General features: G+C 35.5%; 1 protein-coding gene across 1 annotated transcript; it reads left to right on the top strand.

The window, feature by feature from the left end:
• Positions 1–35: 35 nt before the first annotated feature.
• LOC138318502 (U4/U6.U5 tri-snRNP-associated protein 1-like) lies at positions 36–24721 on the top strand. The gene is made up of 20 exons (XM_069260927.1): positions 36–364; positions 6397–6454; positions 6903–6961; positions 8769–8901; positions 9379–9481; positions 9839–9919; positions 10847–10943; positions 12343–12485; positions 12793–12939; positions 14646–14708; positions 16641–16759; positions 17059–17267; positions 17456–17589; positions 18999–19172; positions 19800–19901; positions 20304–20385; positions 20954–21047; positions 21493–21727; positions 22193–22311; positions 23633–24721. Exons 1-20 carry the CDS (start codon positions 157–159, stop codon positions 23652–23654), a joined length of 2382 nt encoding a protein of 793 aa, XP_069117028.1. The 5' UTR covers positions 36–156; the 3' UTR covers positions 23655–24721.
• Positions 24722–26413: the final 1692 nt, after the last annotated feature.

Here is a 26413-nt window from a genome sequence, read left to right as displayed (position 1 = left end):
CCCGGAACTGCAAATACTAAGAATGTACACTTCCGGTAAAAAATCGTAAGGGAATCGCACGTTTGTCAACAAGAGTTGGCTTTCTTTTATTACATTTGCCACATATTGTGGCTATAGACAATTAGATAAATATCCAGAAGTTGACATTTGTTCATCATGGGATCTTCTAAGAAACACAAAGAAAAGGACAAGGACCACAAAAGGAAACGCCGGCATAGGTCTAGATCTCGATCAAGAGAAAGAAAACGACATCGGGACGATCGTGGCGACTATGGGCATGAAGATCATTATGATGACGACGGCTATCCGAGGGATGTGGAAACATACGATTATAACCACGGGTCTTCTTCAAATGTTGATAAATGTAAATATGATTTCATTAAAGGTTTGTGTCGACGAAAGTTTAAAAAAGAAAGGGGGTGGGGTGAATTATAGGCCCCACAGATGTGGTCGTTAATGCATGTTTTACTCTAACTACTAATATGAATTTGTTTTTATGAGAGCACAGCTTGAACAGGTTCAACACATTCGCTTGATAGAGTTCCATCAGGAACGCGACTGCGGCTACAAAATATATCTCAATGTCATTCCTACGCCATTCTCCGTTGCCAGAAGGAAAATTCCGAAGCAAATGGCCACATAAAACGGCTTTTAAGTTAAGATTCAGGACAAAATGTAAATGTTAGATTCAGTGATGAAATCAAATTGAAAGGTTTATCTTTCACTGATGTTTTATTTTGACTTTTTTTTAAAGTATATTGTTTGAAAGCACTTGAGAGTGTGACTTTGGATACTATTTTGCACAACACTGGATCTTGTTCTGACAGGTGGAGGTGATTTCGTGTACGCCGTCCCCGATACCGTACCCGATCCCCATACCAGGAATGATGTTTATTACAGATTACTCGACAATAAAACAAGCTACGATAATAATGTTGGTACGGTTAGATTTGAAATTCAATTTTACATCATTGTGTCAAAATATCAACGCACAATTTTCTTTATTTTTCTCATAATTGCAAATATTAGTTTTTCAAGAGGTGATTTCTTGTACGTCGCAATCAACCGTGAAATTTCATTAATTTTGGTGCATACTAACTATTTAAAGGCTTAACCTTGTGTCTTTTTGGTAATGATAACCTACTTCTTTTTTATTGCTACTACCTACAGGCTGATCACTGATATTGCGTCTAACTTGTACTCTGGTATATCAATTTCACTTTCTAGTTTATCTAAATTGTCTACGGGTTCTGTTTCACTTAAATCTGTTGGCGGGACATTGTTTTCCTCTATAATATTAGACAATCTTTTACGTGACAGGGATAATTTAGACCTAGGTTTTGGTTTTTTTTTCAGTACCTGTATCTGATATAATTATAAGAAATTTAAATAAAATAAATATTAGATTTCCAAATCTAACTGTACCAACATTATTATCATAGCTTGTTTTATTGTCGAGTAATCTGTAATAAGCATCATTCCTGGTACGGGGATCGGGTACAGTATCGGGGATGGCGTACATGAAATCACCTCCACCGTTCTGACATCCGGTTTCCAGTTTACAAGAAAGTTTTCCAACTCTATATGGATGATTTACATAGATTAACCCAACTGAGACACCTCTATCACAAGAGTTGGCTGTGCTCTCTATAACTTTTTTACAGCATCGATCTTGAGGTAGTGTAAAATATACATGATATCAATGAAATATATAACACAATAGTACACTAATAAACCACTTTGACTTTTCACAGGGTGACATACGTTAAATTTCTTTGTGCAGGGGTAGAATTTAACTTTTTAAGCCACTATCCATTTTTGGCAAGTTGGTAAAATTTCAACTCGCCAAATCAGAAACTTGCTTGCCACTTTGAAATTTGTATTAAAATTAACCAATTCATTGATAACTATTTTATTTATTTATTGTATATAACAATAAATGTTTTACGTTTTAGTGTCGCTATATAAGTGTAGTTTGACAACTTTTTATTTTCAGAATGACAATTATTTAGCATTTTGTGCAAATAAAAAAAAATATATAAAAAAAACCTTATATATGATTAAAGTGTTTTTGTCTAAACTTAACTGCAAATAACAGCAGGATTTATACTTGTCCTTTTTCATCTTGTGCATGCTTTTAGCAAACTACTTAAAACATTAGGAAGAAAGATTTTTCACGGAACACCTCTAAACTTTTCAATACCAAATCAATGTCGCTGTTTTTGAGACGCTTGAAAGTATACAGTATTTCAAAGTGTCGACAAGACGCTGCATTTGGAATGTTGTGCTTCCGATTCACGATTCATTTAGGCTATAGTTTGGCACACAATTTAGGACAGGTGTATTGATTGGAAAATTTAGTAACTATACATATGTATTTGAAATGACGAACGATGCACCCGCTCGCCAAAAAATGCAAGTACAATATTTTTCCACTCGCCATTTCAAAAACTAACTCGCATTTGGCGAGTGTGCGAGTGTTAATTTCGAACCCTGTTTGTGTATGTTGGTACTTTGAAAAAATTGAAACAAATACTATTGTGGACTTGCCTTTTAAAACTTATTTATGAATGCATAATTTAACAATTAGTGATCTGGATATTATGTGAATGAGATTGATATTGACTTGAAATTATCAAGAAACAGTTATAAGCTGTATCAGATATTGGAAATAAATTCAATTAAAGATGCTCCACTGCTGACAGAGCATAAACAATATGGGCCATCATTTAAACAATTGATGTCTAATGATCATTGTATATACATGTCTTCATGTATATATACATAACATTATGTAATTAACATAAAAATACATATAGAATAATTTATTTTGCTTTTGGTATATGAGTGATGACTACTTTTTTTCAGGATGCAATCAATTATTTTTGAGATATTATTTGATATCTTAAAGAGACAATTCACTCAGACTAATTATTTTACATAACCAAGAAGCCAAATATAGCATAAATGTATTGTTCTACATTTCTTATGAAACATATAACGTAAAACATTGACAAATTCCTCGACATTGTTAAGTATTTTAATTAATATCGTTGAAATATCAAATCGTTGATCAATATGATTAAGCAGGTACAATATGGACGCTGTACCCATACCCGAGCCAAAGTCATGCACATTAAACAAATGAACTACATAACCACTGAGATGCTGGTAAAATTTTTTAGGCAAGACAAGTCATCTAATAAGGTAAACACACTGCTGTCAGAGCGATTTGAGCAGTTCTAGACAAAAGTTGCATTACTCTTCGAGCAAGGGACAGGGTTCGGCATACAAGAAGTTTGACCACAGTGTGTAATGGCGGACAGCGAGCGTTGAACATTTCACACACATGTCACTACCATGGGCTTTTCATACTTATCACAGTAAAACCGACTGATCTAATTTCCATTAGAACTGGGGGTTTTCCGATATATGTACATATTTTAATGTTTTCTTAGCCTGAATTGATTGTCCCTTTAAGAAGCTCAAACTTTTCAATGATAGTAATGGTGTAAAGAGAGTCACTTTTTAGCTCACCTGGCCCGAAGGGTCTGTGAGCTTATGTCATGGCGCGGCGTACGTCGTCCGTCCGTCAATCCGTCCGTCAACATTTCCTTTAAATCGCTACTTGTCATAGAGTTCTGGATGGATTGTCACTAAATTTGGCCAGAAACATCCCCTGGGGGCAGGAGGGGCGGGGCCAAATAGGGGAAATAGAGGTAAATCCTATAAATCGCTACTTGTCCTAGAGTTCTGCATGGATTGTAACCAAATTTAGCCAGAAGCATCCTTGGGGGAAGGGGAACAGAACCTGTATAAATTTTGGCTCTGACCCCTTGGGGGCAGGAGGGGCGTGGCCCAATAGGGATAATAAAGGCAAATCCTATAAATCGCTACCTGTCCTAGAGTTCTGCATGGATTGTAACCAAATTTGGCCAGAAACATCCTTGGGGGAAGGGGAACAGAACTTGTATAAATTTTGGCTCTGACCCCCCAGGGGCAGGAGGGGCGGGGCCCAATAGGGGAAATAGAGGTAAATACTATAAATCGCTACTTGTCCTAGAGTTCTGCATGGATTGTAACCAAATTTGGCCAGAAACATCCTTGGGGGAAGGGAAACAGAACTTGTATAAATTTTGGCTTTGACCCCCCGGGGCAGGAGTAGCGGGGCCAAATAGGGGAAATAGAGGTAAATCCTATAAATCACTACTTGTCCTAGAGTTCTGCATGGATTGTAACCAAATTTGGCCAGAAACATCCTTGGGGTTAACAGAATTTGTATATATTTTGGCTTTGACCCCCTGGAGCAGAAAGAGTGGGGCCCAATAGGGGAATTAGAGGTAAATATTCAAATTCCTTCAGAAAAGAAACAATGAACTTGTATTCAGAACATTACTTGGCATTACAAACCAGGTGAGCAATACAGGCCCTCTGGGCCTCTTGTTTTAACTGAAGAAAAATACTGTTTCGTCTGCTCATATTTTTGATTGAGAAAAAATATAATTCGTCGGCAGTGGAGCATTTTTAGGTCATCTGACCGAAGGTCAGGATGACCTATTGTCATCATGTTCCGATGGATGGATTTCATCCATATTTGGTGTGAAACATCATTTGGGAAGGACAATCATATTTTATATAAATGAGCCTGGTTCGACCCCTAGGGGCTGAGGGGTGGGACCCCAAAAGGGCAAATTTTCTTAATTTAAGCTTTAAAATCCTACTCCTCTTTCATCCTTGGATGGATTTCATCCATATTTGGTGTGAAACATCATTTGGGAAGGACAATCATGTTTTGTATAAATGAGCATGGTCCGTCCCCTAGGGGCTGAGGGATGGGGCCCAAACAAAAAGGGCAAATTTTCTTAATTTAAGCTTTAAAATCCTACTCCTCCTTCATCCTTGGTTGTATTTCATCCATATTTGGTGTAAAATATCGTTGTGGAAGGACAATCATATTTTATATAAATGAGCCTGGTCCGACCCCTAGGGGCTGAGGGGTGGGGCCCCAAAAGGGCAAATTTTCTTAATTTTTGCTTTAAAATCCTACTCCTCCTTCATCCTTGAATGGATTTCATCTATATTTAGTGTAAAATATCATTGGGGAAGGACAATCATATTTTATATAAATGAGCCTGGTACGACCCCTAGGGGCTGAGGGGTGGGGCCCCGAAAGGGCAAATTTTCTTAATTTTAGATTTTAAATCCTACTCCTCCTTCATCCTTGGATGGATTTCATCCATATTTGGTGTGAAAAATCATTGGGGAAGGACAATCATATTTTGTATAAATGAGATAGATCCGACCCCTAGGGGCAGAGGGGCGGGGCCCAAAAAGGGGAAATTTTCTTAATTTAAGCTTTTAAATCCTACTCCTCCTTCATCCTTGGATTAATCTCATCCATATTTGGTATGAAACATCATTGGGTAAGGACAATCGTATTTTATATAAATGAGTCTGGTCCGACCCCTAGGGGCTGAGGTGTGGGGCCCCAAAAGGGCAAATTTTCTTAATTTTAGCTGGCCCACTTCCTGTTTTCAGATTTTGGTCTCCGATCTCAATGAAAATTGGTCTATAGGAGTTTAAATTGATGCCGAACAACATGCAAACATTTTCATAAAGATTTTGGTATTCCAAGATGGCCGCTGGCCCACTTCCTGTTTTTAGGTTTCAGTCTATGATCGCAAGGAAAATGGGTCTATATGGGTTTTAATTGATTCAGAAGGGGGAACTTTAGGTGAGGACAATCATATTTTATAAAGGACCGAGCTAAGACCCATAGGGATAGTATGGAGGATGTCCAAAATGGAAGCTTTGCTGAAATTTGGCTTTAAAATCTGACTCCTCCTTATATTAATCCGTGAATGGGTTACAACCATATATGGCTACCAAGTTTGTTCAACAAATGACATTTATCTATTCCAGAAACTTACATATTCAACTAAGGAGTTCCTTGTATTGTTTATATTAATGGTTAACCAATACTTTATACTGTGACTTTGTTGTTTTGTGCAATGAGTCAGATGACCATTAAGGCCCATGGGCCTCTTGTTATTACAGCTTGCATTAAAATTGATAGGTTCACACTGTTGTGTAAATGTGTGTAGCCAAACATATGTATAATAAATGACTACAATTTCAAGTTTCCTTCGAATCGATAAATAATCAATCAAAGCCACTGTATTGAAAGATAGCTTTGTTACAAAATGGTACACTTGCACCGGTATGTTTGTATTCTTATTTTTTTTTGTCAATGTCTGCATTTTTTGTACATTATTTATTTTACTAAAAAGTTTGTAAAAAAAGTATTGCAAGAACATAACTTATTATTCCATCGATGTTCATTAACTTGCTAGATTAGTGTATATGCATAAATAATTTTGATGTTGCACTTTGCAGCCCAGCCAGCGACATCATCAGGAAATGCAGAGGCATCACTTAGTATAGAGGAGACAAAGTAAGTAAAGAGCTCATTTATCTAAAAAATAATCTTTTACCTCTTTAATGTCTAAGCATCTTTGAAAAAGAAGTTTAATATGAAATTGTCTAAACTTAAGGTGAACATATAGCTAAACCTTTACATTAAATTAGCAATTGTGGTTATTTTGGTAACTTTAATGATAAAATCAGCAATTTCTTTTGCGTAAAAATACTAAAAATTGTAGACGTTTTCCACAATATGACATATACACAGGTGGTAGGCTAGTTCCTGTGACTCAGAAATAAAAGATTTGAAAGTGTGGCCAATACACATGTCCTTAATAATATGGACATGTGTATTGGTCAAACTTTCAAATCTTTTATGTCTGAGTCACAGGAACTAGCCTACCACCTGTGTATATTTATATTCATTTCATATCAAATCGTCTTCATGTACAGACTAAAGATATTCTTAAATTTTTTAGTCGAATCCGAGCCAAACTGGGACTGAAGCCACTTGAAGTGAACTCAGGAGTGTCTAAAGGTACAGTAAACTCCATATATTTACAAGATTTTTTATCACAAGATATTGGTACTGTCTATATAGACCCGCTCTGTTTCCAAATAACAATAATAACGTTAGAATATCTTTAGTCATGGCCTCACATCAAGTAAATGCAAGATCCTCTGTCTAAATCTACCTTTATTTATGAAGGTTCATTTTGCTGTATTGCCATGTGGCGTAATGACAGCTGTCGACTACTGCTCGTTAAATTAGGATGACACTGGGAAACATCAACGACCTGCTTCAAAAGAGTTCATTTATCTGTGTAAACTTGTTGATAAATGTGGTACATAATCATGTATATTAACAGTAAGCTAATAACTTTTGTGACTCATACTCATTTTACATTTACATTTAAACAATCAAAAGCTGTCCCCGTAAATGCATGTACCTTTAATGAGAATTGAAGAACACACTGCAAAATTTCTTCCTTGTATTTGATATGTTGAAGCAATCATCTGTAAGGAGAATCGGCTAAAGTAATAAAAAGATAATGACCCACTCTATCTAGTTCTACATGGAGTTTTCTGTACATGTATATCCTAGTGGATACAATGTTCTGCCCATTTTTAGCTCACCTGGCCCAAAGGGCCGGTGTGCTTATGTCATGGCGCGGCGTCCGGCGTCTGTCGGCGTCCGGCGTCCATCGGCGTCCATCGTCCGTCTGTCTGTCAACATTTCCTTTAAATCGCTACTAGTCATAGAGTTCTGCATGGATTGTAACCAAATGTGGCCACAAACATCCTTGGGGGAAGGGGAACAGAACTTATATAAATTTTGGCTCTGACCCCCCGGGGGCAGGAGGGGCGGGGCCCAATAGGGAAAATAAAGGTAAATCCTATAAAACGCTACTTGTCCTAGAGTTCTGCATGGATTGTAACCAAATTTGGCCACAAACATCCTTGAGGGAAGGGGCACAGAACTTGTATAAATTTTGGCTCTGACCCCCCGGGGGCAGGAGGGGCTGGGCCCAATAGGGAAATAGAGGTAAATCCTATAAATTTCTTCTTGTCCTGGAGTTCTGCATGGATTGTAACCAAATTTGGCCACAAACATCCTTGGGGGAAGGGGCACAGAACTTGTATAAATTTTGGCTCTGACCCCCCGGGGGCAGGAGGGGCTGGGCCCAATAGGGAAATAGAGGTAAATCCTATAAATTGCTTCTTGTCCTGGAGTTCTGCATGGATTGTAACCAAATTTGGCCACAAACATCCTTGGGGGAAGGGGAACAGAACTTGTATAAATTTTGGCTCTGACCCCCCGGGGGCAGGAGGGGCGGGGCCCAATAGGGGAAATAGAGGTAAATCCTATAAATTGCTTCTTGTCCTGGAGTTCTGCATGGATTGTAACCAAATTTGGCCACAAACATCCTTGGGGGAAGGGGAACAGAACTTGTATAAATTTTGGCTCTGACCCCCCCCCCCCCCCCCCCCCCCCCCCCCCCCCCCCCCCCCCCCCCCCCAATAGGCGTGGCCCAATAGGGAAATTTGATGTTAATAAATATTCAAATTCCTTCAGAAAAGAAATAATGAACCTGTATTCAGAACATTACTTTACATTACAAACCAGGTGAGCGATACAGGCCCTCTGGGCCTCTTGTTCTTATCTGTTCAAAGAAGATTAAATTGCACAGCTTTATGAACGCTTAGTTAGGATTCTATCTTAACTTTAGATTAAGTTATTATCTTCTCTGATGTATAGGCTGAATACATAACTTCCCGGTATTTAAATTAAAAAAGATGTATGCAAATGTTTTCTTCAAATTTCAAATACCTTTGATTTACAGATGGGGAGCAAAAAAAGCCAGATGAGGATGTACATAAACCGGCTATTAGCATTACTCAGGAAAAGCATACACAAAAGCTTCGGGAAAAGATGGAACGGATGAAGGAAAAGAGAAGACTTACTGAAAAACTAAGGTAAAATGATAAAATCTTGTTCTATGTTACAGATTTTAGTCATGTTGATTATAAGAAAAAAGCTCATTCATCATTATGGTTTCTACATCAAATAGTACAGAAATAATAAATTTAATTTCATCTTGTACATGATAATTACATCTAGTATCATATATTCTACTTCTGTTGAATCCACATGATATCAATTTAGTAAAAAGTTGTGAAAGAAAAAAAAAAGGAAAAAAAAGAGACACAAACAATTTATAAATGTTTAGTGATAGGTAGTTCTTTGAATGGCAGCTCCATTTGTATAAGCTTATTACATAATGTATTAGTATACCTATTTGATAGAGCCATTTAAGGCATAAATAGATTTTGAACAGAAGATCTCGAGATACTCTCTCATTACAGGCATATCTAAGAACTGATTATACAGTATACAGTAAGCTAAATTAGCTGATGGTAACATGATAGAGAGTTATGTTTTATTAAATATAGCAATGTAAAGACATTGGGAGAAAGTGATTCAGAGGATGATATGGTTGCCTGGGTGAGGAAAAACAGGAAGGCACAAAAGGATAGAGAAAAGGCTGAAAAAACGGTGAGATTCTGTTTCACAGAAAAATAATTTGTAACAAAACTTTTTTACATCCCAATTGTCATTTACATAGTTGATAAATATGATGTATAGTAACAAGATAGTTGATAAATATGATGTATAGTAACAAGATCTAGATGAAATCTAAATATCCATTTAGAATACTACTTTGGAAATGTTGGGAATTAAAAGAAGAAAGTTTCTTACCAAAGTAAGGAATACTGTAATCACACACATTTAGGATTTTGATAACTATTTAAATTACCGCGATATGGTACCCAAAGCAATCATATTTTGGTTGTTTATGGGATGTATTTTTCTCTTTATTCACTCATTCAAGAGTCTTTTTCTTCTATATAGGCCAAAATGTTAGAGGAGATGGATGAAGAGTTTGGTATTGGTAATCTGGTCGATGAGGAATTCCAAACGAAACCAAAGAATGTAAGTTCTCCAAGGTATTAGAGCCTCAAAATCCAAGATTTATACTTCAAGGAACAAATTCACATGACAGTTTCTAGTTACAGCATCTGTTCTCCAAGGGGTTTAGACCATAGAACAGAAAGATTAACATTTGGCAATATAATTTATTTCCATTTGGCTGTGTCTATTTACTGGACTTTATTGGCTTAAATCTTAATTTTGCTTACAAAATTCATGTTTTCATAAAGAAATTAAAGGGACAATTCGCTCTAAGAGTACATTAAAACTTGCACATATTTCGGAAACAAACCAGTTCTAATGGAAATTAGATTAGTTGGTTTTACTGTGATATGTCAGAAAAGCTCACTGCAGTCAAGTGTATGTGAAATGTTCAATCGCCATTACACATAGCCTTGTATGCCGAACCCTGACCCTTGCCTGTGTAGTAAAGCATTTTTTGTCTAGAACTACTCAAATCGCTCTTACAGTTGTGTTAACATTATTAGATGCATGTTCTTGTCTAAAAATAATTTCATCAACTCCTCAGTTGTTATATATTGCATTTGTTTAACGTGCATGACTTTGACTCGGGTAAGGGAACAGCTTACATGTTGTAGCTGCTTAATCGTGTTGATCAACGATCTGGAATTTCAATGGTATTAATCAAAATACTTAACAATGTTGTGGAATTTGTCACTACTTCTTGTCGTATATTTCATAAGGAATGTAGACCAATACATTAATGCCATATTTTGCTTCGTGGTTATGTAACGAATTAGCCTTACTGAATTGTCCCTTTAAGTGATTTTTCATATAACCTGGTATATCAGCATTTTATTTTCCAAATGTGACAAATCAGACAGATTAGTGGCGACAAATTTTTGAGAAGTGAGGAATCCTTGTGTGAATATTTATTTATTTTCTAAATTGGATTGTATTGAATTTCAGAATTACACTTCCAAAGATCTGAAAGGTCTGAAGGTACAACACAACACAGAGAGGTTCAAAGAGGGCAAGACGGTCATCCTTACACTGCAGGACAAAGGTTAGAAAGTTCTCCAGAAATACTGTTGCAAATGATTAAATTACATTTCTTGTGATATTGTTAAAGCTATATATGCCGTATTTGTCATACTCACAAATCAAAAAGAGCTGTTGATATGTTATTTACCACCAAAACTTACCAGCACTTTGAGAATTACAATACTGTCAATGCATAGGTTTTAATTTTACATATACAAATAAGAGCTAAAATGATTTTTGGCAGTACTGCCATAAATCACATATTTACATCAATAGTGAAGTGAAATGAGTACATACGGTCAGCCCATAAAGCAAAAATTGTGGTCTATAATTTCATTTCACATTTTTAGACCACAGCATCAGATGGTGGGCTATTCAAATCGCCTTTTGTCCGTGGTCATTTCTCAAATTTTACATGCATGGTTCCCTTGGTCCCTAGGAGTGTCATGCTGATTTTGAGACTGATCAGGAAAACAAAAATAGCTGCCAGCCAGCTATCTTTGATTTTGGCAGTTGATGTTTGTTTAATCTTTTTCTCGAGAAGTACTCCACCGATATTTCTCAAATTTTATCACATGCATGGTTCCCTTGGTAGGAGTGTCATGCTGATTTTGAGACTGAATGGAAAAACATTATGGCCACCAGGCAGCCATCATTGATTTTGATAGTTAAAGTTTGTTACTGTTATTTCTCAGAAAGTACTAAATGGATCATAATCATATTTCACATGTAGCTAGGTTCTCCTAGGGCCCTAGTTGTGCATATTGAATTTTGGGATCGATCGGTCAACAAGATTTTGATAGCTAAAGTTTGTTACTGCTATTTCTCAGAAAGTAATGTAAGTTTGAAAAGTAGAGAAAAGATGCCTCTTTCTCTGTTTTCAGACATAGATTAATCTTTGTCAGGGCGCCAAGATCCCTCTTGGACCTCTTGTTACAGTTTAATTAGTAATTGTAAAGTGATTTCTTTATCCATCTTACAATAACTTGACATAAGGCATAAAAAACAAAAGTTTTACCGTGCATAATTTCTTTGTTTTAACTAACGTTTGTAAGACATCATATATGTTTTTTGAATAATTTTCATAGCTTAATTCATTGAACTTAGTTTTTGATATATTACTGAAGAAAAAAGGACATTTCAGTTTTTTGTCCAGTTAAGGCACATACAACTTTTGATAATCATATGATAATAATGATTTGGCATGATATGTCCAGTTTGTTGGTGGAGGAAAGATTCAGTACCTGAAATCAATTACAAATCAGCAGTCAGTACCTGGCAACTGCCCCACATGGGATCTGAACTCGCGACCCAGAAGTGGAGGGCTTGTGGTGATATGTCGGGACATCTTAACCACTCTGACCATAGCCGCAATAATGTTAATCTTGTGAAGTTAATATGTCTGATGTAATATGTTACAGGTGTCTTGGATGACGATGATGATGACACTCTTGTGAATGTCAATATGATTGATGAAGAGGTAACAGAGAAAAACTTAGAGAATAAGAAGAAGAAACCCGAGTACCAACCTTACGATGAAGCAGATAAAGACGAATATGGAATGGTGGGTACTATAACTTAACTCTCATAATTCAAAGTTCAAATGTGGCACACTCCTGGTATCATAGTGAAGGTCTTACTTAGGGGTCAGAATGTATGGATTTAAACAATTTTGATTTTACATGTATTCCAATAGACACAAGTTCTGCTACATGTCAACAGAACTTCACACAATGTTCAAATCAGAATAATGTTTCTAACAATTTATCCAGTTGTACAACATTTCACCTTTGTACAAAAGTATCATTGGCAAATGCGATCTGTTGTTTCAACTTTGGCTGTCAATTCATTATTTTATTATTTGATTTCAGTTTAAACCTGTCAATGTTTTGGAAAAATATGATGAAGAAATTGATGGTACAAAGAAGGAAACATTTACACTCGAGTCAGGAGGAAAATACAATACAGAACAAGATAGACAAATGGAGAAAATACGAGAACAGCTGCAACAACAAAGTGTGAGTATACAGATGTTATAGACAATCAAAAGTGTACTAAAATTTCTCACATGTTATCGAAAATCAACAGTGTTTTAAAACTTCTCACATGCTATAGACGATCAACAGTGTATTAAAACTTCTCACATATTATAGACAATCAAAAGTGTATTAAAACTTCTCATATGTTATAGAAAATCAACAGTGTATTAAAACTTCTCACATATTATAGACAATCAAAAGTGTATTAAAACTTCTCACATGTTATAGAAAATCAACGGTGTGTTAAAACTTCTCACATGTTATAGACAACCAACATTGTAATAAAACTTTTCACATGTTATAGACAACCAACAGTGTATTAAAACTTCTCACATGCTATAGATAATCAACAGTGTAATAAAACTTCTCATATGTTATAGACAATCAACATTGTAATAAAACTTCTCACATGTTATAGACATTCAACAGTGAAATAAAATTTCTCACATGTTATAGACAACCAACATTGTAATAAAACTTTTCACATGTTATAGACAATCAACAGTGTAATAAAACTTCTCACATGTTATAGACAATCAACAGTGTATTAAAACTTCTCACATGTTATAGACAACCAACATTGTAATAAAACTTTTCCCATGTTATAGACAACCAACAGTGTAATAAAACTTCTCACATGTTATAGACAACCAACAGTGTAATAAAACTTCTCACATGTTATAGACAACCAACAGTGTAATAAAACTTCTCACATGTTATAGACAACCAACAGTGTAATAAAACTTCTCACATGTTATAGACAACCAACAGTGTAATAAAACTTCTCACATGTTATAGACAACCAACAGTGTAATAAAACTTCTCACATGTTATAGACAACCAACATTGTAATAAAACTTTTCGCATGTTATAGACAACCAACAGTGTAATAAAACTTATCACATGTTATAGACAACCAACAGTGTAATAAAACTTCTCATATGTTATAGACAATCAACAGTGTATTAAAACTTCTCACATGTTATAGACAATCATTAGTGTAATAAAACTTCTCATATGTTTTAGACAACCATTAGTGTAATAAAACTTCTCACATGTTATAGACAATCAACACAGTGTAATAAAACTTCTCACATGTTATAGACAACCAACAGTGTAATAAAACTTTTCACATGTTATAGACAACCAACAGTGTAATAAAACTTCTCACATGTTATAGACAACCAACAGTGTAATAAAACTTCTCACATGTTATAGACAACCAACAGTGTAATAAAACTTCTCACATGTTATAGACAACCAACAGTGTAATAAACTTTTCACATGTTATAGACAACCAACAGTGTAATAAAACTTTTCACATGTTATAGACAAACAAACCAAGTTGTAAGACTACATATTCAAAAACTTAAAGATAGTGAACTGCTTGTACAACTTAAACAAATTTGCAGTAACAGGGTTCAACTGTGTAAACTTTGATGCTTCATACTCATGTTATGTTATCATTGAAGAATGGATTTGAACAAATTTGACCCATTTTATATATTCTCATAGACACTAGTTCTGCGAAATGTCATCTGAACTTCACATATATGGCAGTTTGATATGAATTTTATGAAACTTGTTATATAATCTGATAGAAGACAATTGTTTAAAAACCTATCAAACAATTTAGCCTTTAAATACTGAATAAATCATTTAATTTGTTTATAATTACGTTACAGCATGATCTTGGTCTGGGAGTGTCATTAAACGTGGCTAAAGAATACTTCACAGCAGAGGAAATGGTAAGTATTAATATTACACAGTATGATTTCATCAGTCAGAATAATCAATCACTTTGCATTTAGAATGGGAAATTGTTTACTCTTGAAAAAATGTGTAATTGTTTTTTGATCATTCAATCATGAAATGTATCATTTATTTTGAGGCAGTATCAGTTGATAGAAATTAACATGGGTCCATCAAGTGGATAGGGATATCTTACAAGATTTTGGCTGGTCAGCACAAGGATTGCCAAGTGCTGACTAGCAAATCTTTCACTGTTATGTTTTCCCCATACTTGATGATATATTAATTATTTAGAAACATTTTCATAATGCCACCATCAATGGGCAATGACCCACCAAATAACTTGAATATTAAATATGGGAGAATATTAGATTATTAGGTCACCTGAGACAAAGTCTCAAGTGACCTATTCTAATCTCCTTTTGTCTGTCGTCGTGCGTTGTCTGTCGTCCGTCGTATGGCGATAAACAATTTACTTTTTCGACTTCTTCTCCAAAACTACTGAACCAAATTTGTTGAAATTTTGTAGAAACCTTTCATAGCCAAAGGTCAACCAAAATTGTGAATTATATGGTCCCAGCCCCCCAGGGGCCTGAGAGGTGGGGCCAAAAGGGGTCAAATAGGCTAAAACTTCAAAAATCTTCTTCTGAAATTCCAGAAATGGTAGAATCAAATACTCTTCATAGATTGAAAGGTCTTCAGGTCCTTTACAAAAGTGTGAATTATATGACCCTGGGGTCTCACGTTCCCCCCTAGGGAGGGGGTCAAGTTTGCTATAGTTTATATAGGGAAAAGACATTTTTGAGCATTATTTGGTCATTTGTAATAGGAAACAAGTCAAATGTTGTCAGAATTATCAGTATGAGAAGGCCATTAAATCCTAATAATAATTTTTCCACGACTGACCCCCAGGGGCCTGAGGGGTGGGGCCAAAAGGGGTCAAATAGGCTAAAACTTCAAAAATCTTCTTCTGAAATTCCAGAAATGGCAGAATCAAATACTCTTCATAGATTGAAAGGTCTTGAGGTCTTTTACAAAAATTGTGAATTATATGACCCTGGGGTCTCACCTTCCCCCCTGGGGTCAATTTTACTATAAGTTATATAGGCAAAAGACATTTTTGAGCATTATTTGGTCTTTCGTAATAGGAAATGAGTCAAACTTTGTTAGAATTATAAGCCTGAGATTGTATTTTAACATCATATCCATATTGGTCCTGGCCGACCCCCAGGGGCCAGAGGGTGGGGCCAAAATTGGTCAAAATGGCTAAAATTTCAAAAGTCTCCTTCTGAATTTACAAATTTGATGGAACCAAATACTCTTCATAGATTGGAAGGTCTTTTTAAGGCCCTTTACAAAAATTGTGAATTTCATGGCCCTGGCATCTCAGACTTTCCCCTGATTAGGGGTCAAATCTATTTTAATTGATATTGGAAAAACACATTTATGAGCATTATTTGCTTAATTTTCAATAGGTCAAACTTGGTTAGAATTATCACCCTGTGATAGCATTTTAGCATCATATCCATATTGGTACTGGCCAACCTCCAGGGGTAGATGGGCGGGGCCAAAAGGGGTCAAAATGACTAAAATAAGAAAAAAAAAATCTTCTGAATTCACAGATTTGATGGAACCAGATACTCTTCATAGATTGAAAAGTCAGTTATAAAATCACTGACTGGTTTCAAGGGCCTGATGGGCCAATATATAGTTTTTTTGTGTCTTTGTTTTATTCTGTATCCGAACTCAGGTGACCGCTAAGGCCCATGGGCCTCTTGTCTTTTTTAAAAGTTGAAGTAGTATTACAATGGTGAATCAGTCACTGGTTATTTGTTACATTTCTTCAGAACCTAATGTAAGTCAAAACAATAAAACATACATTCATATCTATTACAGAATATGCATAATTAATACCTTTGATATTTCAGGCAGCAAAAGCTACTTTTAAGAAGCGCAAGAAAAAAGATAAGAAAATCCGCAAGAAGACCGTGTTGAAAGCCGATGACCTTGAACCTCTAGAAGATGATGCTAATGATGTTGGTTCAAGGTAAGTATTGTTTTGATGAAGAAAATTATTTTTTAGTGGAACTGGTTATTGCAAAAATTTAGAAACAAAAATAAAATTGATGGAAGGGTTTGATTGAAAAATTAGATATGAAATTCAGAGGACCTGGATTATATATATAGTAAAACTTGAGATACAAGAAATTAAATTTGGGTAGGGGATTTTAAAACTAGACAGGAAATTATGAGGAGTGCCATGGTAATACAACTATAACTTGATACGTAAAAGAAGTCATATACTTCATCAATCTTTAATTAACAATTTTCCATGTTGTGTTTCAGATCCCGCGGACGAGGTCGTCATGTAGATCCGGATGATGTTGAAGTGAAAACTGAGCCGTCATGGTATGATACCTCAGACTCTAGTGTTACGAGGGCTCCAGTTGTTATCGACTACGGACATCAACATATCATTCCAGGTCTTGATATCCCGGTTGTGAAACAAGAAACGACAGCATCCGCCCCAATTCCTCCAAGGCCACAGGACGAGGGTAATTCTGTTATTAAAAAATACAGTGCTATTACTAATCTGAATTTACTTAGTAAGAAATTGTAACAGGGATAATGTTTACCCTAGTATGAAATGAACATTTTGTAACATACGTTATATCTTTAGAATAAACAAAAATTGTAATTGTCATGTAACTGTGTTATTACCACTTTTCTCTATTTATACTAGACGAGCTACAGGAGCCTGATGAGGACCTGTCTAGCATACCTTTTGTGGAGGATGAAGCTGAAAATGAACTACAGAGTGCATTATCAAAGGCTCGGCGAATCAAAATGACAAAGGAAAAATCTAAAATACAGAAGGTTTGTATTAAACACAGGATTACCATATTGACTATCATAATTTATTACATAATTTGTTTACACCAATCTATATATGAAGAAATATAATATTTTCAACTATTACACCGACCGTTCAATAAAACCTTGTTATATTGCACGGTTCGAAGTTATATTGCACGCTTCCATGGAAACGTTATATTGCACGGTTCGAGATGTTATATTGCACGGCTTTAGGAACACCTCGCTGTTGTTGTCTAGTTTTGTAGAAAACTTCCGAGGAATTGCGAGTAACAGTGAGTTACGTTATTATGACGTCACAAAGGTTCATGCTCAATTTCGCGCTGGATTTATAGATCTCGAATCAAGCACGTCATGTAGACGTTTACTGTACCGAGTAAAGGACGGACACGATGAATGTATTAGATCAAAAGGCTGCAAGCAGGTCTAATAATGTGAAAACAGACAATAAGACATCCAAACCGGAGTTACAACGTGACGTACGTGGGCTATACGTCAATCTTCAATAGGATATTAAGGTTTTTTTTTCCGTACGGTACGGTGTTGGTGATTTTGTTAAGTGATTGTCGTATTCGTTTTATAAAAAAAATATTCAACTGAAAAACTGGTGATTATGTAATAAAACAAATATTCCATGGTTACTGTGCTCTAGTTCATAATATTTACCCCTCGGTGATGGTAATCAACAAATGTTATATTGCACTCGGCCTTTGGCCTCGTGCAATATAACATTTGTTGATTACCATCACCTCGGGTTAAATATTATGAACTAGAGCACAGTAACCCATGAAATATTTGTACGAGGCCAAAGGTAATGTCTTTTCTGTATATAACTGATACAATTAACTTTATTTATTTGATTTTAGCACCTTCAAGCAAAATTAAGTGGATACAGGTATAGGTTTTAAACTTGGATTTATTTTGTTGGACATCTTAATAAGTGTCAAGGGTCATTAAAGGATGTACAAGGTATAGAAGGTGGAGGAAAGCCGGAGCACCTGTAGAAAAACCACCTGATTATTGCCTCACATGTGTTTCGTAACTCACAACCCAGAGATGGAGGGCTAGTTATAATGTACCAAACCACCTTAACCAATCAACCACTTGGTTCGGAAGGAATGCTATGAAGATATATAATGTAGCAGAAAAGGAAATTTTCTTGGACTGATACTTTACGGAGTAAAATATTGTTGCCATGTTATCAAGTGATATGATATCTGATCCTCGGTCTGTTTAAGCTATAAGCTTCTTGACCACCTTGTTTTCTTCTTCATTGCAAAATGTGAAAAGTATGAGAATTGTGTTAATTTAGAATAACCCGATGACTTGATTAATAATATTATGATGGCTTCATTTAGTTTTATCTGATGTATCTGATACATGGACTCCCACATCCAATTTGTTGTTGTTAGGTAGCAGCCAAAATTGCTGAAGAACGCACCATAAAAACAGAACAGGAGATGGATGAAGACAAAGAGGAAAGCAACATCGTACTTAACTCTACCTCGGAGTTCTGTCGGACACTCGGTGATATCCCCACCTATGGTCAGTCTGGAAATCGTGACGAGGAGAAGGAAGAGCTGATGGTAGGTATACATGTGTGTTATACTCCTGTTCTACTCTATAGTAGTTTGAGGCTATACAATAGGTTTGATTCTACAAAAGATGCTCAAGCTACTAGCTAAGATATTAGAAAAATGCTCAAAACTATGAAAATACAAAAGGCTCATTACTGATATTCTTTTTTTAAAGCCGCTAATGGCTGAGCCAAGCAACTTTATTAAGATAGGTGCTTGTTAGACCCATCTCTGGTTGATACATGCGCATCTGCTGACTTCCACTATGGACAGTTCGTCAGATAAACAAGCGATAATCATGGCACCAACCTGTTCATAACTATTATTATAATCATTACTTGATATCTTTGCAGTTCTCAAATAGAAATGGGATTTTTGTGGGGCATTTTCCTGCATTATTAGCATGTTACCCGGTTGTATGTGGCTTCAGACAATGACCTACATTTGTAGGCCTAGTACAGTCTATGAAAATAAGGCACATGCTTAAGCGGGGAACCGTGCAGGGTATTCAACACACATGTTTCGTCGATAACATCAGATCTGTAGGATAGATTGTCCAAGTAATAGATAAGATATGAAATATAGAGTCTATCAATCACCTTCATGCTTGAAATGTTGTTACTTGATTTTACACAGGACTTTGAGCGAGAGTTAATGGAAGACCGGAGGAGACAAGAAGAGGAAGAAGCGACTGGCTGGAACAGAGTAGAGATCGATGAAACACCTGTTGATATTCAGGTGAGTGATGATTTAGGTTTGATGCTGATGAGATCTCACAGAGTATACTGTGAAAATAATCTTTGTCAGTATTTTTGATAATTTAATTAGATACAGTGTATTCCCATGTTTATGTCTAAGTATGTACTGGTAAGATACAATATCATATTTCTGAATGAAAACAAAAATCCCACTTTGTACAGCTACTACAAGGACACTTTTTCAAAGTGTCCCTGGATAAGTGTACCTGGATACTAAGGGGTATTTACTGTTAACTAACAAAAAGCAAAACAAAGCTATCCCATCCAAAATAAACATCCATACAACACCTGCAATATTGCATGAAATGCTTTCTTGATACAACAATCTGTGTCATAGCAAGATCCTCCTGTAATTCTGTATGTTTTATGTACTATGTTTTAGGGCGAGGAAAAGGCTGTTCTGGATGATGAACCAGTAGTAAACCAGGGAGTTGGAGCTGCCTTGGAGTTGGCCATGAAAAAAGGTATTTCTTCATTCTGTGCTCTAGGAAGATGTGTGTGGTTTAAACTTGAATCACTGTATCACATAAGCTTTTCCTTACAAGAGTCTCTTGATTTCACCAAATTATATTTCATACACTTACAGCCCAACAGTTTGGGAATAAGAATGATCTCCTTTTCCCTCTCCAAGAGATTAAATGAGGTGAACAGAGTAGGACTTTTACCTTTTCGTTTTTTATTAAAGCAACTTTCAACTCAACCTCAGCTAGGCTTTGAGTTCTGTTCATTGGCTCAAGGAAAGCTACGGTGACTGAGTGGTGAAGATGTCATATTACCACAAGCCTTCCAACATTGGGTTACGAGTTTGGCTCCAATGTGGGGCAGATGCCAGGTACTGACTGTTTGTCAGTGGTATTTCTCTGGGTACTCGAGATTTCCTCCATCTTCAAAAACTGGCATGTCCTTAAATGACCCTCATCGTTAGTAGGTTGTTGAACTAAGCAAATAAAACCATTGGCTCAGAATAGATAAGCTGAAAAACAAACATGGTAGACTGATAAAGTAGGAGTAATTGTAATATGATTGTTATAGGTTACCTACAGAAGGAAGTGGTCAAACAGAACACATCGTCCAAACGGGAGGAGCTTGAGGCACAAAACTACTCCATAGAGGACAAACGATACGAGTAAGTGCTGTGAACCAAATAATCAAATACAAGTAGTTTTAACTAAGGGGCAATTAGAAATCAGGAAAATAACTCGGCCAAAAGAAATTGGCTTGTACATACACAGTAGATCTAGATTGCAAAATTAGATCATGAAGAAGTAGTTTGGCATGAAAATGCAGAATTGAGTCACTGCAAAAACGCTTGTTTACAGTAACTCCCAGATACAAATGTACTGTATTACAATGTGATTTATATTTATGTCATTTGCATGATCCAAAAACTTTTAATTTCTCTGTATGTAATTTAACATCTGTGTCAGAAATAGAATATTACCGGTAAAAAAATTGATCAAATTTCTTGGATTTATGTTTGCCTATCAACTAATTCAACCATATTGTAAATGCTGTTTTCTGTGGATTTGGTCCAGGTAAATATTTGATATGTAATCTTTCTCGACTTACAGTGACATTGATGACAAGTACAGGAAGCGAGGTGATCGGTACGGAGGTGGTGGCATGTTGACTGACTTTAAAGAAAAAGACTTATACAAACCTGATGTCAAGTTAGAATATGTTGATAATGATGGACGTAAATTGAATGCAAAGGAGGCATTCCGACAGTTGTCTCACAGATTCCACGGCAAGGGTTCAGGCAAGAAAAAGCAGGAGAAGAGACAGAAAAAACTGGAAGAGGAACAGGTCAGTGGATGTAGTACCATATAGTTATTATAAATTTGTTTTAAGTTTATCTAATTTTGCTTCATTTAATTTTTTCTGAGGCATACTTACATGTACCCATTTTGAAAGTGAGGAGTACTTTCTAATTATTTTTCACTGCTAACATACCATTCTATACGTATAGTTGATAATTATGCTTCCAAGTTTCAATAAAAGAATAAATACAGGGGGTCACTGGATAGTTAGCAGTGTGTAGATGTTTAATACTATAGGATTATACTATACTGTACATGTACCATTCAATTTATACATTGAAACCTGACTTTAATGACCTAAGATATCCACCAGATCAGTGGCAAACTTCACTGTTGCTGCTCCATGGTCTCTTAGCCACTGACTCTGTCCAATTAAGTGCTGGTAAAATGTCAGAGCATGAGTGGGTAGATGGTTAAGAAACTCTGAATGTCTACTTTCATTTCTGCACAGTTGATGAAGACAATGAGTTCCACAGACACACCACTTGGCACACTTAATCTACTCAAGGAGAAACAGAAATCGGAGAAATCATCCTATGTCGTCCTCACTGGAAACAAGGGATTCACATCGTATGTATACAAACTTGTTGGCTTTTCCGAATTTTTAAGTTGATGCAAATACAGGGGTTTTGAAATACCAAAATGATGAAGGAAAAGTAAAATTTACAGCTGATTTCCAGTGATTGTGATTTCACTTTACCGAAATCATTTCACTACCTCAAAATTGACAAATACAGAAGTAAAAGAAATGAAAAATAAGTACCAGTGCCAAATAAATGTATGAAAAATGGGCAAATGACTGATATTTATTAATATAGTGAATTCATCTTAAAGGTAGGTTTCGCCCAACCAAATATATGTTTATTTTGTAAAATCCGATAAATGGAAGAAAAGGTGATAAAACATATTAAAAGTACCTCAATTTGATTTCTTAATGCGTATAAGATTGAACAAATGTGTCTTGAATACAAAATTGAAGGAAATCCTTGATTTATTACGATCATCAGGCTGACAGAATTGTATGCAAATGAAGCTGCGATGGATTTTGTTGTCAAAGTTTCACGCATGCGCATTGTTACGCACTTAAAGTAAACAAAATGGCTGAATAAAAGTGTGTGAGAAAAAAACGTGTATCAGAATCGGAATCAAAGACTAGGAAATTAAAATGGAATCGGTAGCATCCTAGGATATATCTAGGGAATGAAACTCAGAGATAGCATGTAGCAATAGAAGAAACAGAAGCCACATCTCAATCGGAACTTGCCCGAATTCTGTTGGGTCGTGTTGCACGTGGTGAGTTAAATTTCAACACATATGCCAGCGCACATACAGAGGTAGACTAACTTCATATATGTTTGGTATGCTAAGCTAGCGAGCGCATGTCAGTAACTTGAAGTGTTATAGATTATATGACATGTAGGGTATAAACAATCCATCGTACTTCGATTTGTTGTTGTTGTTTTTTAACTAAACATGTCGTGGCAAGACTGTCACTTTTATCTGACATTTTGTTGCACACTTCCGTTTGTTAATGCGGCTTCGTTTTTGAAAAAAATATGTAATGTTCTATGTAAAGTTTGACTTCGCTCTAATTTTAGAGGAGTATTTTCCTGGTCAAGCTAGGCAACTGACCACCCATATTGTTCGCTGTATGCATCGAAAATGATCTGAAGATTATATCTTTAAACAGGATAATTTCAATTTTGTAAACTTTATATTTCATTGGGAGAAACCTACCTGTAGTATTGGTCTAGACTGAAGAAAGTTGATTATTAGCTTTATTTTTTTTTAATTTGTTTTGTATTTACCACTTTTTTTTCCTATTTACTTGTATTATGATGTTCCTTTGGTTTGTGTAAACTTACTTGATAATTTGATTTCATTTCCACAGGACCTCTATAGTTAAAACCTAGGAACATAGATATTCTACCATCTAGGACTTATCTCTACAAAGATTTGGAGGAGTGTACTGACTACAGTGTCTTGATCCTTCATGTGTTACCAGCTGCTCCATAGGGTTTCATTGAGCCAAGGAATGCTTTGTTTTACCATAACACTATAAATGGATCAAGTCTTTGATATGTGCTGGCTAATGTGTTTTTGGTTAACGTGCTATGTATACATATACCATAGCTGAAACAGGAATGACCATGGCTACACTAAAGTACTACTGAAACCTAGCACTGTTGGCACAAAAAAAAATATTTTGTGGAAAGGTGTGAACTACATATGTGCATAAGCTGGTTTAATAGAAAAGCTAAATTGTGACTTTTCATTATTGCAAGAACTGGTTAAATTGAGATTTAACAGAACTGATTGACGAGTCTACATAAGAACCAGTTAAATTTAACATTTTACTTGAATTGTAGCTACTTGTAAAAATGATAAAATTGTGATCTACATGACATTAGTCATTTACAAAAGAATTGTAAAGAAGATGTTAAAATGTTAGAATCATTGAGAAATTATGATATTGTCCTTCAAGGTCTGTGTTGATATAAACCCTTCAGTATTTACATGGTAAATAGTAGGGTTTGTTATCAACATACCTTAAGATATCAACTAACTCAATTATTATTTCTAGATCTGAAATTCTAACTTGATATCTTGAAGATGCAACTTAAAAGATAATATTGGATTTAATACATATAACAGTAATTTCAAGTAAAGTATTGAGTTATTGCTCCAAGTGAATTCTTGCAGCATAGTAATGAAAACACAGGACATACGTTATATCTTTATTAAAAAATATTATCGTAATGTTAGCTTTACAATCAAATTAAGGTCTACACCAGATTTACCGAATGATCAAGTGACATTTCTCCTTCAATCAGAGCTTGAAATTACTACCAGTCATATTGTACCTACATGTATGTCATAGTGATCACATTATGTCTCATGTTATTTTTTCCATGTTGAATTGTTCATATTACATGAAACTTTGTCACTCAATAAATGTAATTTTAATGTCACATGTCAATTTGTGTTATTTGTCTTATTATTTGACATGAAGTAAAACATCAGCTTATTATCATGCACAAATGCAAACTAAATACTATCCAATTGTCAAATGAATCTGTTGAGTTTATATACCTCTACTATTGGTGTAGAGTAACATGTTATAGGGTGATTTTAAACAGGTATTTCACACGACCATGGAGTGAGATTATGGAATGTTACCATGTTACTGATCAAATTCTTCTTGAGGCTGTAAGCCTTAAACTACATATAATTTTTACTGAATTTTTGATACAACGCATAGCGCTTGTATTATAGCTATCTGGTATACTATATGTGTAGGACTTGCCCTACAATGACATCTAGAAGTGACCTCTTGAACTATTTCATTCATAAACTTTCATTCATAAATTCCCTATTCTTCGAATAATGTTCCTTTGGACCAATCAGAAGGTAGCCTTTCAATTACTGCATTACCTGTAAAGCAGTCATAGGAAGACTGCTTTCTGATTGGTAAAATATACAGCTCCATCTAGGTCAGTACTCCCAGACTGTTGTCTGTGTATACACACTCTATACACACTGGTGACTCCTAAATCTAACTTACAAATTCAAATTGGATTTACAATATAAGGCTTATAGACCTAAGAGTTATAAAGTAAACTAATCAGAGATTCTTTCTATGTTCATTGAAATAATGTTTTTTTAAATGATTGTTGAAAACAGATCTGAGGTAAAGGCAATATAACTTGTGAGGCTGCCCTCATGTGTGCATGGTTTTGCCTAAATAAGTGTATGTGCAACACAAGAATCAAGAGTGTAGGACAAAAACTCATTTTTAATGAATATAAGACTTTCCTTTTCTTTATTTTAAAATCTTTTATTTTATGTAGGAATTTTAATTAAGAAGATCGACAAACAAAACATGTATTTTCTGTGATTAGTTGAATATTCTTGTAATGAGTGGTATAAAGTCGGGTTTTTATCACATAATCCGCCTGATATCCAGTGATTTCGCCCGTGTAATATTTTTGCGTATGTCACTAGTGTAATATGACCTGGAGCAATTTTCATTGGCTGGAAATTCATTGTGAGGTCAGATAGAAACAATAAAATGATGTCAGGAAAAATGACGTGACGTCAGGATTACTATGACGGCGGGACAAAATGGCGGCCTCTGCTAGATTTTCTGAATACATTTTGACGTGGAATTCTTTGTTGTGTAGGAATTTGTAGTTATGTGATAAAAGGTATTTTGAATTTGTGTTCATTTCATATGAGATTTTATGAAACCTCGTCTCAAAGTTTTTAGTTTTGCTTTCCAAGGATCGCAAAATTAATAACTTCTTAGACTCGTTTCATAAAATCTCATATGAAATGGATCCTCATTTAAGATACTATATATATATTTTGATTTTAGAAATTCATTTGATTTCATTTTATTTTTCTGTTTCTGCTGCATTGTATTTGCAGTAATTCGAGTACTTCGATTTTTTGAGTTTAACATCCTATTATCAGCCAGACCATGTAAGGACGTGCCAGGTTTGTTGGTGGAGGAAAGACGGAGTACCCGGTGAAAAACCACAGACCAGCAGTCAGTACCTGGCAACTGCCCCACATGGGATTCGAACTCGCATCCCAGAGGTGGAGGGCTTGTGGTATTTTGTTGAGACATCTTAACCACGCTGCCTGGCAGCCCCCTTTTTTACTGAAG

Source organism: Argopecten irradians, chromosome 3 (genome assembly GCF_041381155.1).
Source record: "Argopecten irradians isolate NY chromosome 3, Ai_NY, whole genome shotgun sequence".
In the NCBI taxonomy this organism is placed as follows: domain Eukaryota; kingdom Metazoa; phylum Mollusca; class Bivalvia; order Pectinida; family Pectinidae; genus Argopecten; species Argopecten irradians.
This window is presented reverse-complemented; position numbering and strand designations above follow the sequence as displayed.